A 19,089-nucleotide genomic window follows, 5' to 3' on the forward strand; every position below is an offset into this window, starting at 1 on the left:
TTTCTTTTTTACACGACACATCTGACATCTTTGTAACGGTCTGCTAGACAGGCATTAGGTCTGTCATGTGGTGTGGCTGCCCTAAGAACCAACCAGTTACCAATAATGTGATAGATATTAATCACCATGGAGGTAGGGACTCAGGGACTTTAAATCATTTAAAATATTTCATTTAAAAAATCAGTAGAAAATGAAATCATAACTTACCATACAATCAATTGGGCTTTTCCTCTCTGCCAGGCTAAATTGAAAACAAACTCCATTTGAAACTTTTTTTGGGGGGGGGGGTGTGGAGAGAGGGAGGGGGGTTAGAAGCTATCTATAGGAAGCATGTGCCACTCCTGGCCTTAACTTTTGGCTCTCTGGAACTTTCCAGGAGGTTCTGAGGACTGCTCAAACCCAACAGACAATGTTAAAATGAACACAGCTTTACCCTAAGCCCAAACATTCAGGTGAGATAAAGGTCTGGAATGACTTCAAATAAAGCAATTTAAGAAAACGTGACTGTGGATTGCCCGGGGAACAAAAAGGTTCACTTGGGTTCTTGGTCCACTGCACAAGTCACACCTCCGACACCCAAGGCAAAGGAATCAACCTCCTGTGGTCAGAAGACCACAGCCATCAATGCCCTCTGCACTCAGACACTGATTTAACAGAATCACTTGGTATCTAGTTCCTGCATAAAACCTAGGCAGAGAAGGGTGCCTGGGTGGCTCAGCGGGTGAAGCATTGAACTCTTGATCTCAGCTCAGGTCTTGATCTCAGGGTTGTGAGTTTGGACCTGCACTGGGCTCCACCGTGGGTGTGGAGCCCACTTTAAAAAAACAAAACAAACAAAAACAGGTGGAGAGCAGTATTTTGAGGAGCTGGCTGGAGGCTGCAGTAGCCAGCCCTCCCTTGTTTACTTTCCTGGGTGGGGGGAGGGGGCGGTTCTTCTCATACCCACACACCTGGCTTCACGTCTGCAGGAGGGTCAATTCTCAAGGGGCCCATCCCATGTGGATTCGCCATTCCGCAGCATCCCGCTCAACCCTGAAAGTGAGAGCCCAAGAAGTGGCAGGTGCATGGAGTGAGACGGCCAGGCAAATGTGAGGGTTGCTTCGGCGGCCTCACTTCCCCTCAGTCCCTTCTCCCAACTACTGATTTTTCCCCCTCTCCACCTACAGAAGTCTCTCAAAAGAAAAACACCTTACTATTAACTAAACCCTTTCACTTAATCTGCATGCACTTCAGGAAGGTAGCGGAGGCAGGCACCTCGCACGATTCCTTCTGCAGAGGAAGATGTTGAAGTTGAGCAAGGTTAAGCCTCCCACCCTGGACAAGAACCTGGCCCTGGCTCCAACTGCGGCGTAATTCCCATTCATTTAGGGGAGGCTAAAGCTGTCCAGAGTCCCCGGCCCTTTTCCACACTGGCCATCCTAAGCCCCAAATCACAATTCCCTCTCCGCCTCCTGCCCCCAAATCTTCTCATTCCCCTATGGTTGAGTGAAGGTTGCGAAACCCTCCCTCTACAAATTTATATTGTAGATTATTAGAACAAAATTTACAAGTCAAAATAAAGGAAGATTCACTGATAGGTAGTGGAGTCGGTTCCACACAACCATACGGTGCAGCCACACCGTCTATTTAATTTCAGCCATCGTTTAGAGTGGAGTCCGATAGAGTCGACGAGTGTCACCAGCCCTGTCACGTCGGGGAAGGCACTCAGGCGCCGTTCACTGCTCCTCCTGGAAGAACTCACCCTGCAGCGAGACTGTCCGTCCCACTCAAGTCACGTGGGAGGGACGAATTAAACCCCCGCGGGTCCTTACTCCAGGCACACGGGGGCGCAAGACCGCAGCGTCTGCCGTGAAGCGGCGGGGCGACGCTTTTGCCCTCTGGACGCCGACGTGCTCACGTCCTGAGGGCCTCGAGCCCCGACCCGGAAGCACTGGCGTCACGTGGCGTGGCGTGGGCCGGTGCCTTGGAAACGTGGCGCGCGTGCTCGCGGCGGGAGCTGCGGTGCAGGGGCGGGGCCTCGCGGCGTGGGAAGGGGCTGCTCTGGGATCAAGATGCTATACGCCTGGAGGCTGGGGGGGCTCGGACTCCGGGCAGCGGCTCTATGGCCAGGGCGAGCGGGCCTGGGCGGCGTCGGACCCGGGACCCGGGCCCGAGAGGTCAGCACCAGCTGGTCCCCGGTGGGCGCCGCCTTCAATGTCAAGCCCCAGGGTCGCCGTCTGGACGTGTTCGGCGAGCGCCGGGTGAGCGGCGCGGGAGGGAGCTCCCCTTGTCCCCCCGACATAAGCCGGTCCTTTCTCCGAGTGGCCAGCAGGGATCTGGAAGGGGTCCTTTGGGTCTGGGAGGAGCCGGGCAGCGAACCCACTTTGTACGGTAGGGTGTCGTTTGCGCTCTTGGTGACCTTGTCCGTCACCTCCCCTTTGAGAGGCTGGTTTAAGGAAGCGGGGCGGCCTTTGTTGGTCCTGTCCCCAGAGTGTGGGCCCCAGAACCTGCCTCTTCGTGCGCCCCTGCGCCACGTGAACTCAAAGTAGTTCATCTCGCGGGTGGCGGTGAATTCCGCCTGGAGGGTCCCGCCCCGCCTCACACTCAGACCAATCCCCGCTGAAGTTCACTTTTGCTCCAACCCTACGCTTGAGCATTGGAGGCCTTGCCCTGCAGTTCATAGGGGGATCTAATAGTCTTGTAGTTACTAATTCCATTGATGCTCGAAATTCCGTTCTTAATTTTTTCCCAAGTTTTGGGCTCTTTTGTTTTAAAACACAAAACCGTTGAGAACAGTCTAATTTCCTATAATGCGATGACATTGATCACGTTGATTTCTTCCCCTGGTTGCTATTTATTTTCTATCTCCACACACCCAGTATGGTATCTGGCATTCCCTAGGCACTCAGTGTTTATTGAATTGATTAAAGGTGAAAGGAAGGTGAGCTTGAAAGGGACTTACCTGATGCCCGTTCTACTTTGCATTTGCGGGTTTTATCCACTTCAGGTTGTTACTTTTATTTTTGCCTGTTTCATTTTTTCATTATTTATAACATTGCCTTTCTTATAAAGAGTCTAGGACTTGGTTACACCGAGCCTAGTGATGTGTTTTCTTATTTGATCTCTGTCATTAGCTTTGTTTTAAAAATATTTTTGTATGAAATTTGCTACACCAACTTCCCTATGGATAAGTAACAATATGGTTTTAACATAATTAGGGTGAGGAGGAGAACGACTGCCTATAGGTACTGAGTAGAAAGATGAAAAAAGTAGGCTTGGTTTTGGGTGGATGAAATATAACCAATTTTAGCTTTATTTTTCTTTTGTATATCATGATTTTAGAACTGATAACAGATTTTCAAACATGTGAATTGGTTTTTGATTAAACAAGAACAACAAAAAACCCCAAAGGTTTATGTAGTTTTTTGTCATTACCATAACTAGTAGTCTGAGGTTTAGAATTCCCATCCTCCAGTATGAGGAGGTGTGTTGGGAAATGAAAAATAGTCTGTACTTGAATCAAATTAAATCAGTGTAAAGAATCTAATTTGGTTTTGGTCCCAATTCTGCTCTGCCTGCAACTGCCTTTTCTTCAACTTCTTAATCATTTTGAAAAGACGTTAATTTCATGCATCCCTTCTTGCAGAAACAGTAGGCCTTATCAGTCCTGAAAGTTTGACCTCTTGCTGTTTTCAAAAATCAACATGTTAGTCATCTACAAAGTGGCTAAGCTGGATGTTGAACCTTTATCATTCTATTTTTGTTTTTTATGAAATAATTAAAAATTAAAAATTCCATTCTTAAAATATTCGTAGTTTAATTTATGTGGAATGATGCGGGGAATGTGAACATGGTGCCTGTGATCACAAGTCTTATAATGATAGGATACACCAATGAAAACCAAGATTTCCTTTATGAAAAAAGGACTTAATACCAAAAAATCATATTTTTAGTTATACATTGGAAATATTGTCTGGATTCCAGGGTCTTTTTGGAGTTCCTGAGTTCAGCGCCCCAGAAGGATTTCGGATCGCACAAGAAAACGCCCTGAGAAAGGCGGACTTGCTCGTGGAGCGCGTGTGTTCCATGCCACCTGGGCCCCAGACTGTGCTCATTTTTGACGAGCTTTCCGATTCCTTGTGCAGGGTGGCCGACTTGGTAAGATGCTTGCTGTAAGCCTTGAAGCTACCTCTCTGTCAAGCTGTTAAAATTTAAGCTAAGTTTATTAGGTTTAATGTCAGAGACTGGGTTCAAAGCATCTGGTGCTTGGTTTGGCAGCACCTAGACTCACAGCGTCTGACCTGTTTGAGAGCTGTTGGGTGTAATTTGTTATAGTGGGAGTAAGTCATTAGGAATGGGGAAAAAACGTATAGGAAAAGGTGATATGTAGAACTTGTACTTTAATATGTATAGTTAAGAAAATACACATGTGATGTATAGTAAAAGAGTGATTACTCATATGCACAGAGTCTTCATTTGACAGAAATTTCTTCATTCATGAAAACTTCTACCAGAATTTTAAAAGGACGTTTACCTGTACATAAAAGCTAGTTTTTATAAACCTCTCAGGAATGTCTTTTCCAATGAAAACTAAGGTTTGGATATGAAACTGATTGTATTAAAGACTTCCTTTTTTCATATTTTGAAGCAGAAATAGACATGTACCTAGATCTCCTCACTAAGAAGCCCATTGCTGAGATGGAAGGCATGAGTTTTTATCTGTCCCAAAGAGCCACCTCCTCATTAGTCATGTCAGGGAAGGCAATTATAGTAGTGCACATAATCCAAAACTGTGAACCCTCAGGATCTTGTCAACTTGGTATTGGACTGTATATAGCTTTCTCTTCACATTCATTCAATATTGAGTCACCACCATGTTCCAGGCACTGTTCTAGGCACTGGGAATGTCATGAATAGACACACACAGTCTCTGACCTCATGGAGTTTATATTCTGATGTTAACTTTTCTTTTTAGATCTTTTGAGGCACCAGACCCTGGTAAGAGGTTTGCCTGGATTAACCGAATTAATCTTCTCAACATATCTCCCACTTTCAGATGAGGAAAGAAAGGCAGTAAGAGGTGAAGTGATATACCCAGGGTCACCTAGCCAGTAAGTGGCAGAGCTGGGCTCAGAGGCCAGGCATTGTGGCCACAGAACTCATGCCCTCACCTGCTGTTCTGTACCTTCTACATGCTGTCTGGTTGCTTAGGGTCCGATGAATAGGTCTTCCTTACCTTGGAGAGGTTGGAGAGTCAGTTAGCCTCCCCATTTTTTAAAAAACTATTTATTTACTTTTAAGATTATACAGTAAAATTGACTCCTTTTTGGGGATGGTACAATTCTATGAATTTTATATTCCATCACCCCAAAAAAGCCCCTATATTATAGTCACACCCAGCTCTCCCCTCTTACCTCTGGCAACTACCCATCTATTCTCCATCCCTATAGTTTGTCTCTTCTAAAATGTCAGATGAGTGGAATCATTTGCCCTTTGAGAATGACCTCTCTCATCTTGCATAACACTTGCCCATCTTTGCTGTTCCTTGATAGGAACTTTTTTCCCCTCCCATACAACCGAATTGAGCAGGAACACCTTTCAGATTGTCATGCAGTCACTGTGAGTTTCCCCATTTTAAGGAAATTGATAAAGTATCTTAAACGATTTTTCCCAAGAGTAAAGTGAGGTGTGTTGCAGTCTTATTGTAGTCACTTCTTGGTTTAGTAGGGTCTTGGTTTTGTTCTGAAGTGGGTGTGTAGCAAGCACCTTGAATGGTGGAGGACACGAGAGATGCACTGCCCGGGGACGCCTCACAGTGACCTTCTATGCTTAATTGTGTCACTAAAACCTGAAAAGGAAAATATTTGTCAGGGAATTTCACTTATGTGCCATCACGTATTGGCTTTATTTGTTGGTGGCTTATTTGTTGTCTTAGCCTCCATTTTAATTAAGTGGTGTTCTAGGATTTATTTTTATTTTTTTTTACATTTCTGCTTTTGCTTCTCGCTAAGAGATTTTAACTCTGCCTCATAGCTTGTCCTATTTTTGGAGATTTTTGTATTTATGAGGTATAGAAATATCTCATTAAAAAAGCTCTAAATGTGACTTATATGTGGAAATCTTTGGGTAAAAATATTCAAAGAACCTTCTTCCTTTTGAATTTTTAGGACTTTACGTGCCAGTAAGATCAATAGTGTAATAAGGCAAGGGTTTTATAAACTGTTATTTCCCACCAAATGGTCTTTTGGTTTTGCTTTCTTTTTCTTTTTTTCATACAGTTGCTATGTAACGGTATTGTTTTCCCCATCACTATTACAATTGAATTTTTTTTAAAGATTTTATCTATTCATTGAGAGAGAGAAGTCGAGAGAGAGCGAGAGCACAGCGGGGAGGAGGGGCAGAGGGAGAGGGAGAGGGAGAAGCAGACTCCCCGCTGATCAGGGAGTCCGATGCAGGGCTTGATCCGAGGACCCCGAGATCATGACCTGAGCTGAAGGCAGACGCTTAGCCAACTGAGCCACCCAGGTGCCCCACAAATGAATTTTAAAATGTATGCTGGTATTTTGAAATAAATATTGATTGTAAGTTCTGCAACATGTAGATTAGTAATTTATGTAAATTGTAAATTTTACGTAGCTCATTTTTCAGGTGCTTTAGTACTAATGTTATCTTATTGTTACATCGAATGTATAAAACTATGGATTTAAATGTTTTTACATTGAAAACTAATAATAAAATTAGGAAATTTTACCTTGTGGTGATTTTATTTCATATTATAGTCACACATGTTTTCATGGAGAATGAAGACTGTAACTGATATTTTGTAGTTCCCTTGCATTTTTCTTTTGCAATATACTGCAATTAACATGAAAGCTAAAATCTGGTTTTATGTGCTCGCATTAAAAGAAGTAAAAAGAATCCTAGCTCAGTTTAATGCTAAAGTCAGTATCGAAGCCACTGCAGCACTGGTAGTTGTGAGTCATTTCAGCTGAGACTCGGAATTCATATTTATTAAAAGGCCTATAAAGAGAGAATGCGCCTTTGTTTTCTGCACAAAGGCTAGAAAGTAGTTAAATCAGTCTTGAAACTATGTTGTCTGTCAGTTGGGGAAAAAAAAAAAAGCATCTGTCCTTGTTCTCTGGAGCCAGGCAGACATGTGAGCACCATACTGCAAACAATGTTAGTTAGGAAGTTTTAGAATATTTGAAATAAGATTCTGCTCTTTTGAACTGTAGAATTAGGAAGAATTCACTTGGTGTTTATATTTGAAGGAGAAAGGCTTTTCTAAAATAAGGTTAGTGGAAGTATTTTCTTTGGAATGAAACCCACTTGATTCCAAGGAATAACAGAATTAATAAATGTTCAGCGAGATGCCGCCTAGCCCTACTAGTTTAGGAAAATGTCATAATGGAAATGCATAGGGCCAGCCAAATGGCACACTTGAAAGCTCAGGTTTTCATTTTTACCCTCAGATCTTGGAAGAAAGCTTTCCATCAAATTCCCTCTTGGTTTTGTCTTTCTTCTTTATTAGGCCGATTTTGTGAAAATTGCTCACCCTGAGCGCGCATTCAGAGAGGCGGCGGAAGAAGCTTGTAGAAGTATTGGCACCATGGTAGAAAAGTATGTTCTGCTCCCCTTCGTTAACAATCTCGGGTGACGTTGTCTTGTGGATTTGTGCTTGAGGAAATTGGTCTCCAGGGCTTGTCCCCGCAGGGTAGGGATGCCCAGTGCCCAGGGTGGTGGGGAAGAGGGAGGGCCCTGGGGGCAGGCCCCTGGGTGCTCCTCCCCGGCTCCTGCAGTGTAATGAGTTGTTTATCTGTTTGTTCATCTGTTTTGTCACTTAACTTCCTTGTCTGTAGGTGAAGTAATAACATGATTTGCCTCTTAGATTTATTGGGAGGAAAATGAGATAATAAAGTGCTTCTAGGGGCATCAGGTGCATAGCAAACATCTACTTTCCTTATTGTTGTGTACATCAGTGAGAGTTTTTCAGTATCTCAGTGGCAAGCTGGAGTTTCTTGATTATCCTCTGATTAAACTGCTATTGCATCGATGGCCGTGGGCCAGAGACAAGTAGCCTTGCGGTCCCTTGGATCTGGGGTGGGGAGGGGTAGTCTAGGGAGATCATAAAACTCTCAGGGAGGGCTGAGGCAGGCTGGGGCTTTGATGAAGTGAGTTATTTGCAAGCAATCTTGAGGTAAATTGAAATATTTTAAGCCATTTATGAGAGCTCGAAAGTGCTGGTGAAAATGACTTCGAGGCGGACGGCGCCATATTCAAAAGCACTTAGTGCGTGACGCCCCGCCAGAAAGGGTCGCAAGCCCGCGAGCGCGGCAGGGCTCACCTGGTGGGAATCTACAACCGGCAACCATCGGAAGACTTCCTGACAAACCAGAAGCTGGAGGAGGAGCGTGGTGTCTTTCCTGGTTTGACAAGGCCTGCCGGAGGACCTGACGTGTCCGGAGATACTGCTGCCCTTTCTCCCCCACCGAGCATCATTTGCTCTCTTTGGGACAGTGCATGTGATTTCTCTTACAGCCACTGAAAACCGACTTGTTGACTGAGATAAAACTGGTCCCTGCACACTGCAGACGCCGGGCATGAGGCAGGGACTGGAATTGGGGGCTCCTTGGGAGAAAGAGCATCGCCCAGGGAAAAGCCCCAGGAAATGCGTCAGAGCTGCCAGGGTGCCTCCCTGGGGCACCTTGAACGCTGTGTCGGGCCTGACTTTAGAAACAGCTCTGGAATAATGGATGTGGGTTCTTAATTTTGCGGGAGGACAACAAGGGAACCATAATTGGTAGCGAAGTATGGTCAAGAGGATCTGTGCAAGGTCTTCACTTCATCCTGGAGAGCGTTTCCATCTTCCCCTCTTGGCCACGCTCCAGCTGCTGCCCTGAGGCCCGCCGAGGCCTGGGTCAGGCGTGGGTCAGGACGTGGACGTGGGTCAGGACCCTGAACTCAGGGCCTTCGCCAGAGCTTTGCTCTCGGTCCTCGCGGAGCACCTTGACTCCTTTTCTCCTTTAGTCTAGCTGAATCGTATCGTAATCGCTTCAGGTGATCTTTGAAAAACGGGAGGATTTCAGGTGCATGTGGAGAATTGATTTATTTTCCAGCAGTGGAAGTAAAAGCCCCAAATTAGGCCTGTTTGTTTAGAGCTGATGCCAGATCTCATGACATAAAATATAATGTGGGAGATAGGCTGAAACTTCTGAAGAGGATACAGTGCAGGCTGTCTCTGAATGCCTGTCCTTTTGACAGGTGGTAGCTCATAGGGGGAGCAGACCTGGAGGAAGTCGGTGCCCACATTGATGTTCTCCCCGTTTCCTGGGATCGCTGCCTCAGAGTGAGAGAGGTGGTGTGCCTGTCCTTCTTGTTGACAGTTTTCCCACTGGCGCTGACTGCCTCAGTTCCCTTGGTCTTTGGGGTGGCCCATGAGAACTGTAGCAACAGAAACTCTTGGATTTCTACAAAGCTGCAGGTTTTTGATGATGAACTGACTAGGGAATGTGAACATCCTTGAGTTCCTGAGTAGAAATGGACAGATGGTTCTTACAGCCTTGTCCTACCCTGAGGATCCACCGGGCAGGGAGCAGATTGTATCTAAAACCAGTTCACTGTTTAGCCCCAAGAGTGGCAGGACTTTCTGGCATCCAGGGAAGAAGAAAGAACTCAGGATCTAATAATGGGACTGTGGCTTGGGTTGAGGGAGAACTTAGGTTGGGGGCCAAGGGCAGGCTGGCAAGCTATTATTTGTTCCTTCATAGGAGGAGCATCTTATTTAACCCTTAGGGTGACCTGAAGTCTAACAAACTGGGGAAGTTCAAATACTTGCCCAAGGTTATAGACTGGTAGTAGGGCTGGTGTTGTAACTCTAGTGTGTGGCCCCAAAGCCTGTGTCCTTGAGCTCTCCTTGCAGTGTGGGCCTGCCACTCTGGCCCAGATGGGCAAAGGTTACCCGGGTTCTAGGTTCTTCACTTTGGAACTGCCGAATCTTTGTGTTCATCCTCCTCCCATCCTCCCTCTTTTTTTATTAAATAAACAAACGGCCACTGGCATATTGCTAACAACGAATTCTCAATGGCAGTGGGCTTAGATCACTCAGATCACCAGCTATTACATTCCTCCCACTCCCCTCTCTCCTGTCTGCTCTTCTGGTTCCAGCTGCTGACTGTGGCTTTAAATTTATCTGTTTACCTTTCAGAACACTTTAGTACCTTGATACTTTGCTTAATGGACTGCCTGTTTCTGTACTAACTGTGGTTATGCTATTTCTATTCCAAATGAAGAAACAAAACAAAACCCCAAACCTTTGGCCTCTGGGCATGTGTATGCTAGGATGTGACACCATTCTCTTAATGTAAAGTTAAAAAGAAGGTATTAGAAAATCATTTAATTTTTTTTCATTTGTAACTTTTCTAGGTTGAACACAAATGTGGAATTATACCAAAGTTTGCAAAAATTGCTAGCTGATAAAAAACTTGTGGATTCCCTTGATCCAGAAACCAGGTACTTACTCCTTTGCATCATTATGGTTGTGACTATAGAGGCAAGATGGGAAGGCCACCGCCTCCCTCTGCCATATCTCTGCACTCACACAGCTCCCCTCTGTCTGCAGTGTTTCTCCCCAGGTATTGACATGACTCTGGCATTTTCTTTAGGGCTTCACTCAAATGGTGTCTCCTCCTCTTTGGTACCAGATCATGCTCCATTCTCTTACCCTACTTGTGTTTTCTTCTCGGTCCTAATCATTTCCATCATGATCTGTTTACATCCCTCTGCCTTGGTAGATGGGAAGCTCCTGGAGGGCAGGGACTTAGTCTGTTTTGTTCAGGGCTGCATCCCAGCACCTGCAGCAGTTCCTGGCTTATAGTAGGTGCTTAAAGGAATAACTTCCTGTAAACAGTTGGCATTTACACTTAGCTTCATGCTTAAAGTTCCATAATCGATACCACCAGAAGATAGAAGCAAATTGATTTTATTGACTGGTTGGATGTCAAGATTCTTGAAATGATTTCCTGTGGTTCATTCGATTACCTTTATTATTCTGAATTGAAAAGGCTAAATTTCTAAGTTAGTGCATAAAAACATTTGATAGAGGATTTTGGATACCATATTTCTTTGCTCAAATATATTTATTTATGATGATTTTATAAGTTTGTCATTAACCCATCTATATATTACTTGTCTCATAGCACAGAGGTTAATGTTTTCTCTTACCTGTTTGTACTTATGTACTTTTTTTTTTTTTAAGATTTTATTTAGGGGCGCCTGGGTGGCTCAGTCATTAAGCGTCTGCCTTCGGCTCAGGTCATGATCCCTGAGTCCTGGGATCGAGCCCTGTATCGGGCTCTCTGCCTGGCAGGAAGCCTACTTCTCCCTCTCCCCCTCCCTCTGCTTGTGTTCCCTCTCTCGCTGTGTCTCTCTCTGTTAAATAAATAAAATCTTTAAAAAAAAAAAAAGATTTTATTTATTCATTAGAGAAAGAGCACAAGCAGGGGGTAGCGGGAGAGGGAGAAGAAGGCTCCCCGCTGAGCAGGGAGCCCGATGTGGGGCTCAGTCCAGGACCCTGAGATCATGACCTGAGCCGAAGGCAGTCGCTTAACTGACCGAGCCACCCAGGCATCCACTTACCTACTTTTTATTTATGGGACACTTCTTTTCACTCCTTGATTCTCCCTCCTCCTGCTTCCTTCTCTCCTTTCTGTCTCCATATGTGGCTTATGACTCCCACGTGAAGCCCCGTTCTGCAGGGATCAGTTGGTACTGGGATCTCGCTATTAATCTGATGTACGAGTACCATGCCACGTGAATTGCGCAGTAAGGCTGTCTTTGGGGGCTTATTTTCACCTGACTTCTAATATGCAGATATTGGTTTGCTCTTACTTCACTTCATTGATCCTGAGCCTCGGGATACTAGTAAAGCTAGCTATACCATCAGAATAGTTTGCCTTTACTATACTTTTAGTCTTGAGCATGATATTGTCTTCATTAGCAAAACAAGTAAAAGTTGAATGCCTGCTCATTGTGATGGATTTGTACTCAACTGGTATTGACTTTGAGTAGAGGCAGTAGGTTATTCATAACCTGACTTTGCTAAAGACTGACTTTTCTACATTTAATGTAGAAGAATTGCAGTGGACTAGCAGACTATTTTAGGTGCAAAGGACGTGTTCTAACAGGATACATAGCTAATTTCTAGATGTTACTAAAAATGCCAAGAGGATTTTTAAAGTAACAAAATGATAACTACATTGGGAAAAATGAGCTGGGTAGACTATCAGTATTCTAGAAAGGAAAGGTAACTTGGAAGTGGGAGGAGGAAGAATTTGAAGTAATAATTATTGAAATATCATGGTACTTGTGCATCATTAAGAGTGTTGGCTAGCACCCAGAGAGAACCTTGTGTATGGTAAAGTGTAAGACAATGAACTATAAAGTGTAAAGATAAAACAGAGAATTGTAGATTTAATAAATTATCTTGGCATAACAAATTATAAAAGAAATGATTTAAACTGAGTAGATCATCATCTTAAGCTTTGATACATTCCTTGAAATACTAGTTGTATGAGCTATTCATATGAGCTACTAGTTGTATGACCCAGAAGGGTCCCATTAGTTAAGTTTGGAAATTGACACATTAATGTACTTCCCCTCTTAAAGAGTTTTAGATTATTAGAGTCTGTGAGAAGACCAGCTATAAAGAAACCGGTTTTACTTGGGTTTTTCCAAAACCATTAAGAGCTTTCTTGTATGCAAAGAATATAACAAACACATCATCTTCAGAAAATATAATGGAGGGAAAATCCCAGTCACAAGAGCAACAAAAGCTGTAATACACCTTGAAATAAACTCAGAAGCACAAAGCATGCAAAACCTCATCACTCCTACACACACACACACACTGGGAAGCATGAAAGATGATATTTAAGTGGTGAAACATACCGTAGTCTGAGATAAGAAAGAAGAAAGCTTCAGTGGTGGTCTCTACTGGTCTGTAAGTTTAGTGCTATCCAATCTATAAAGAAGATTTTTCTGTTGTTACTTAACATGATTTTGAAGTCATAGACAATAAATGTGCCAGAATAGGCAGGAGAAATCTGAGAAAAGTACTAAAAAGGGGTTTGTACCAGATAGTAAGAAATGCTGTATTTAAAAGAGCATTATACTTAAACCAGCATAGTCGATTAAATCAATGAAAGAAAAGAGAAATTCAGACAGTCACGAATATATGTAAGACTGTATTTAGTATATGATAGAAGTGTCATTTCCTACCAGTACAGAAAGACGGTTTTCAGTAAATGATATTAGGCCAATAGATAACTATTTGGGGAAAAAAGTAGATTACTTAAAGATATAAATCTTTAAAAAAAAGAAATCATAAAAGTATTGACAGACTTGGAAGGTGGGAGGTCTGTCTTCTCAAAAGTCAGACCACCAAAGATTGATTTGATTATATATAAAAACTGCAAACTTTGGTATGGCAAAACTTTTCTACATTCAAAGTCAGAATACACAATGGGACAAATGTTACTTACATAATAAAGGGTTAATATCTTTACTGTGTTAAGAGGCCTTACAGATTACTAAAAAAAAAAAAGTGGATCTCCTTATAGAAAACTAGGTAAAGGATTCTTTTTTTTTTTTTTGAAACTCACAAAATAAGGAATGGCGGACACATGGCCATTAAACTTGGAACAGTGTAACAAGTTTAACACTGGGAAAGTGGGAAGCAGGGGCTGCACCCTTGGCCTCTACTGTTAGACGGCTTTGGGTGGATATTGGCTCCTTGACTCTCCAGGTCTTGTTTTCTCCTCTGTAAGAAGAGAATAACAAAGTATTTCAAAGGATTATTATGAAGTTTGAATGAAGTAATGAAAGTAAAATGCTTTGACAGTGTCTGGTACATAGTAGTCATTCAAAGAACGGGACCCTACCATCCTTAAAGAAAGAGAAACAAAGAGCCCTTCACTTAACAAAGCTGAAACAACAATCGTGTTTTATGGCTTGGATGATGGGTCCTCTCTGGTTAAGTGTAAATTGATAAATATTTATGGAGGACACCTTTTTGATCAATTTAATTTCCTGGAACATATCCTAAGGAAACAAACAAGGATAAAGAGATGTATGTAACAGGGGTTTTTATCATAGCATGGATTACAGGAGTGGGAAAAATGAAAATATCTTAATCCAGGCGGCCAAACATTACAAACATTAAAAAGCCACGTTTTTGAAGAGTATTTAAAGAGATAGAGAAATGTTCAATGTTTGTGGTATAATTTTAAAAGAAAAAGTAAGAGAAAAATCTTTGTTAGTTGGCTCCCAATTATTTTGAGTAAGTCGTACAACATACTCAAAGTAGATTGGGTAGAAGCCAAGGGAAGGTCTTTCTTGTTGGTGTTAGCCGCAAGTTCATTGCCACCCAGACAGTATCTTTATGAGACCAGAGATGCTGCCTCTGCCTCTGCTTCTCAGGACAGGGTCCTGTTGCGTGTCCGCCACCAGTCCACCTGGTCCAGGAGCCAGAGGAATTGATGTTTCAGTGTGAGGGAATTAAGTGCCCCTTACGTCCAGTCAGAAACTCAGCAAACATTTTTCAAGTATCCACTGTGTGCTGGGCACTGTGCTAATTTCTCTAACCTTATCTTATTTAATTTCAGATGTTCTGCATAGCCTTAAAAAAATAAGTAGATTGGAGGGAAATGTAAGAATTTTAATAGTGGTTATCTTTGCTGAGCTTAGATGTAGGGAAAATGTAGGGAAAAATTTTCATTTTTCCCTACATTTCTACATAAAGCTGTTAAACAGTAAACTTATATAATATAATAAACTTACATTATACAATACATTTCCATCCCCCTTTATCAACCCCTGTTATCTTTTTTCCCCTCTTACTAAAATAAACAGAAAATGCTTTTGCCTGAAAAGAGAGAGTGGAATGTGTTTTAGGTTAACTGTTCAGGGAGGGAGATCACCGTGAGGTAGAGATAATGGGGATATTTTAGGGGCTTGAGTGAAGCACTTTACATTATTTAAGAAAGAAGGTAAGTGACTAAATTATTAATGTCTATTGAATTTTCAGAATTTTAGAAGAACTTTAATTCTGTCCATTCAAAGCATACTGGCACAATAATCAGGAAGATAAATATACCCTTTATGAAAAGTCAGAGAAAGCCAGGAGAGTAGATCAAATATTTGGATAACTTAATTCCAGAAAACTAGTAGTTTTAAAAAAATTATTATTGACAGAAAGAGGTGTTACACGTGAAATTGGTTCCAAGCATGCAGCAGGATTAAAGAGAAAGAAAACAATTCTCATTAGCCAAGAAACTCAGCTTCCGGCACAGCATCAAAGAATTTAATATTCTAAGTAGCTGCTCCTAGTTGGAAGAAAAACTGAAAGTCTCATGCAGTAGGCCTTTGAAAAATTGTCCAAGTGTACACTGTTTTATGTTTTTAATTATTGGGATTTGGATGGAGTTGAAATAAGTAATTATCATGGTGGCATTCTCAGGTTAGTAATCTCTGAATAAAGGAATAAGCTCCTACATGTAAAGCAAATCACAATGATTTTTCATATTCTGCAATACATATATTGATTTTTTTAAGCACTGGTTGAAGCTATTTTTTGTTCCCTCTTTGCTTATTATACTTAAACATCCTTGTAAAGTATTTACAACCCGGTTCATGACTTTCTATCATATGGCTCCAGTAAAACCTTTTTAAAAAATTCTGTGTTCTCCCAACAATTTTTTTTTAAAATTAAGTTTTTAATTAATTAATTTTTTATTATGTTCAGTTAGCCAGCATATAGTACATCATTAGTTTTTGATGTAGCGTTCAGCGATTCATTAGTTGCGTATAACACCCAGTGCTCATCCCAACATGTGCCCTCCTTAATACCCATCACCCGGTAAACCCATCTCCCACCCACCCCGTAACCCTCAGTTTGTTTCCCGGAGTCCAGAGTCTCTCATGGTTTGTCTCCCTCTCTGATTTCTTCCCGCTCGGTTTTCCCTCCCTTCCCCTGTGGTCCTCTGCACTATTCCTTATGTTCCACATATGAGTGAAACCATATGATAATTGTCCTTCTCTGCTTGACTTATTTCACTTAGCATAATCCCCTCCAGTTTCACCCATGTCGATGCAAATGGTGGGTATTCATCCTTTCTGATGGCTGAGTAATATTCCATTGTATATATGGATAACATCTTCCTTAACCTTTTGTCTGTTGAAGGGCCTCTGGGCTCCTTCCACAGTTTGGCTATGGTGGACATTGCTGCTATGAGTTTGTTAAATAGAAATCGTAAATGCTATTGGAGCCCATAACAGAGGCCCCTAATTTGGTTGGTAGTGGAGGACAGCCTTCAGAGAGACCTCACAGTGGAGGAGAGGGTGTTTCATGAGGTGCCAGGTTAATCATGCCAAGGACTTCTGACCTTGAGAAAGGTCATCCTGTAAGGATGGAGGACTGGAGGCAAGGTGACCCAGTAGGACTAACTATAGTATATCAGGGCAAGGGGGACAGCAGCCTGGACTAGGATAGTGATAGTAGGGAAGGAGAGAAAGGGTTAATTTGGTTCTAATTCTCTTCCCCCTCACCACCACATAAATAGCTACCATTTACTGTGTAATTTTCATACCGCCAATAAAGAAATGTTGTGCAATTATTTCTTTCTTACATGTTAGTAATACTAGCATAGCTCTGTGAGATACACTCTTGTTTCCTGATCCCCTGATATGTATTTATCAGTCAGATTTACTTAAGAGGATATTAAACTCATCTCCTGGACATCAGAGACCGTGTGTTTCACTCTAATGTGTTTGAAGAGCTGTGTATACCAGTCCATGCTTTTGTGGCACAGCATGATAACGTCTTGTTGCCAGCACACACATAATTTTCTTCCGTTGATGAGATGGTGTGAGTTCGGTATTTTAATTCCTCTGCTGTCTAATGTGAAGTAAATGATATCAAATTAGCTTTTAACTAAAAAGGGAGAGATGTCCTTCTAAGTGTAAAATATTACAGGAGAAAATTAATGAAAAGTTGCCCCTTACTTTAGATATTATCCAAGATACTTTCTATTCCACTGTTACTGTTTTTTTTATTGTTCTGATGAAATTGTTACAGCAGGGAAAGGGTGGGAAAATTAGGGCTTGCTCTTAAGTTTGTAGATGCATTTGATGATTATTAAAAATGTCGCTCTCTACAATGGTGAACTAGTACTAATTTTGGAAATGGTGAGGAACTTTCCCTCACAAATCGTAAGCAAATTTAGCGCAAGATGGATGGAAGCTGATAAATAAGGAACCTGCTTGATGGTCTCTCTTTAAACTCCCCCACTTTATTTGTATCCCTGTTAGGAAATTTATTATATCTTTAACCTTGTATTCATTCATTCAAAAAGTATTTGTCCCCTTGTGGGACCATGCCTTATGAAACAAGCAGCTTAGAGTATACTTCTGTTAAATATACATGCTAGATATAAATATATTATAGTTGTATGTATACAGGCTTACCTAGTTGCAATCGGGCAGCATGTATGTGTCCCCCAAAGATTTATTTGGTGGGTTGCCTAAAGTATGTGGCAAACATTTTTTGAAGGAAAGACAGTGGACAATTGAAAAGATGTCCCTCTCTTCTAGGAAAAAAGCAGCAGATAAATTTGACCTCATTGGAGTAATCGCCATTCCTTTTGTTCAATTTAAGGCTTATTGTACAGTTAGCATGATGTATATGATACCAAATCATCCATAGGAGAGCTTAAAATAAGCCCAGTCAGTCAGCTGGATGTTTTGCCTTATTTCTAAGATGTTAAGTTCCTGGTTTCAAACAAGTTGTGTGTGTGTGTGTGTGTGTGTGTGTGTGTGTGTACACGTTTGGCTTTTGGGGAGTACAGTTGAAAAAGTCCAATTTATTTAACAAGAAAGTGCTTTTGTTAATAATTATTATTACCCATTATAACCTGGGTTCGTTTTATTTATAGGCGAGTGGCTGAACTGTTTATGTTTGATTTTGAAATCAGCGGAATCCATCTAGACAAAGAAAAGGTGAATCTTTCCTGTTTTTTCCTGCTCATTTTACTAATATTTAGTGGGTTTCTTTATTGCTACAGTCCTTGTACGTTGCTTGAATTTGCGTATCATACAAACTTTAGGTTGTGTTATGAAATTCTTCTATCATATTTGAATATAGTGCTCTCTGGAAGTTTGTCTATTACCCATGAAAACTCAGAATTAAGAAATAACTTGAGACCATTGGGGTGTTTTAGACGTCGTGGCATCCTAGATGGGTGATATCAGGAAGGAGAGGCAAGTGAATAGGAAAGCTGAGAGTTTTGAAGATTGAGGTCTGGAAGTGGAGGTACAGGGAATATCACTGAGACCTTTACATAAATGTACTTATTCATATTCTACATGTCTTTGACAGATCCACATGGTTTGTTCTGGAAGCAGGAGACAGGGTCTACCCTGGAATAGGAGGGACCGTAGACATTGTTCAGACCCCTCCTTTCACAGATACGGAAATAGAACAAAGTGATTAGTTCAAGATCCCTTCCTTAGTGTCCAGAATGTCTAACTCTGGCCACTTCTCGTTCTAGAACACAACATCCTACGAAACTGAATCCTTCATTTCTCTATTATGCTCAGAGCTGGGAGAATGGGGGTGACTTGATCACCACTGAAAGATCCGCCTGCTCCATAGTTATCTCCCCTACTTGCCTGCAGTCTATTATGGTTATGCTTTTTTATTTTTTATTTTTTGTAGGTATGTTTCTCCTAATAAATAGAACATAGAGCCACTTACCTATTAATAGAGATTAGTTTATCAGTATGTTGGAAAGTAGAGGTCAGGGTCTCGGGGGTATTATCTATCTGCAATAGATAATACCATTTTGCTTCGTCCTGGGTTTGAGTAATGCTGGGGCCACTTGCACACCGGTGTGTTTATGTGGTTCTGAGGGCTCAGCACGAGACCCCTGACCTAACCCTGTGCTACACAGGCCGCCAGCAGTCCCCAAGGCTAATAGGCTCTACTGTACATTTATGTTGTTTAAAATGGACACATTGGCCCCTCTTCAAGCCAGTTCTTTATTACTACTTCTCTGT

At 42.0% G+C, this 19,089-nt stretch overlaps 1 protein-coding gene across 1 annotated transcript in view; it reads left to right on the forward strand.

Moving 5' to 3' along the window:
- The first annotated feature begins 2,014 nt into the window (after positions 1 to 2,014).
- Positions 2,015 to 19,089, forward strand: part of LOC110570250 (mitochondrial intermediate peptidase) — a 190,048-nt gene continuing 172,973 nt past the window's right edge. Inside the window, exons 1-5 of the mRNA XM_021678231.1 lie at positions 2,015 to 2,240; positions 3,964 to 4,137; positions 7,511 to 7,599; positions 10,402 to 10,488; positions 17,967 to 18,030. Coding sequence (XP_021533906.1) covers positions 2,052 to 2,240; positions 3,964 to 4,137; positions 7,511 to 7,599; positions 10,402 to 10,488; positions 17,967 to 18,030 — 603 coding nt within the window. The 5' untranslated portion in view covers positions 2,015 to 2,051. The remainder of the gene's footprint in view (positions 2,241 to 3,963; positions 4,138 to 7,510; positions 7,600 to 10,401; positions 10,489 to 17,966; positions 18,031 to 19,089) is intronic.

This window comes from Neomonachus schauinslandi, chromosome 3 (assembly GCF_002201575.2).
Source record: "Neomonachus schauinslandi chromosome 3, ASM220157v2, whole genome shotgun sequence".
In the NCBI taxonomy this organism is placed as follows: Eukaryota; Metazoa; Chordata; class Mammalia; order Carnivora; family Phocidae; genus Neomonachus; species Neomonachus schauinslandi.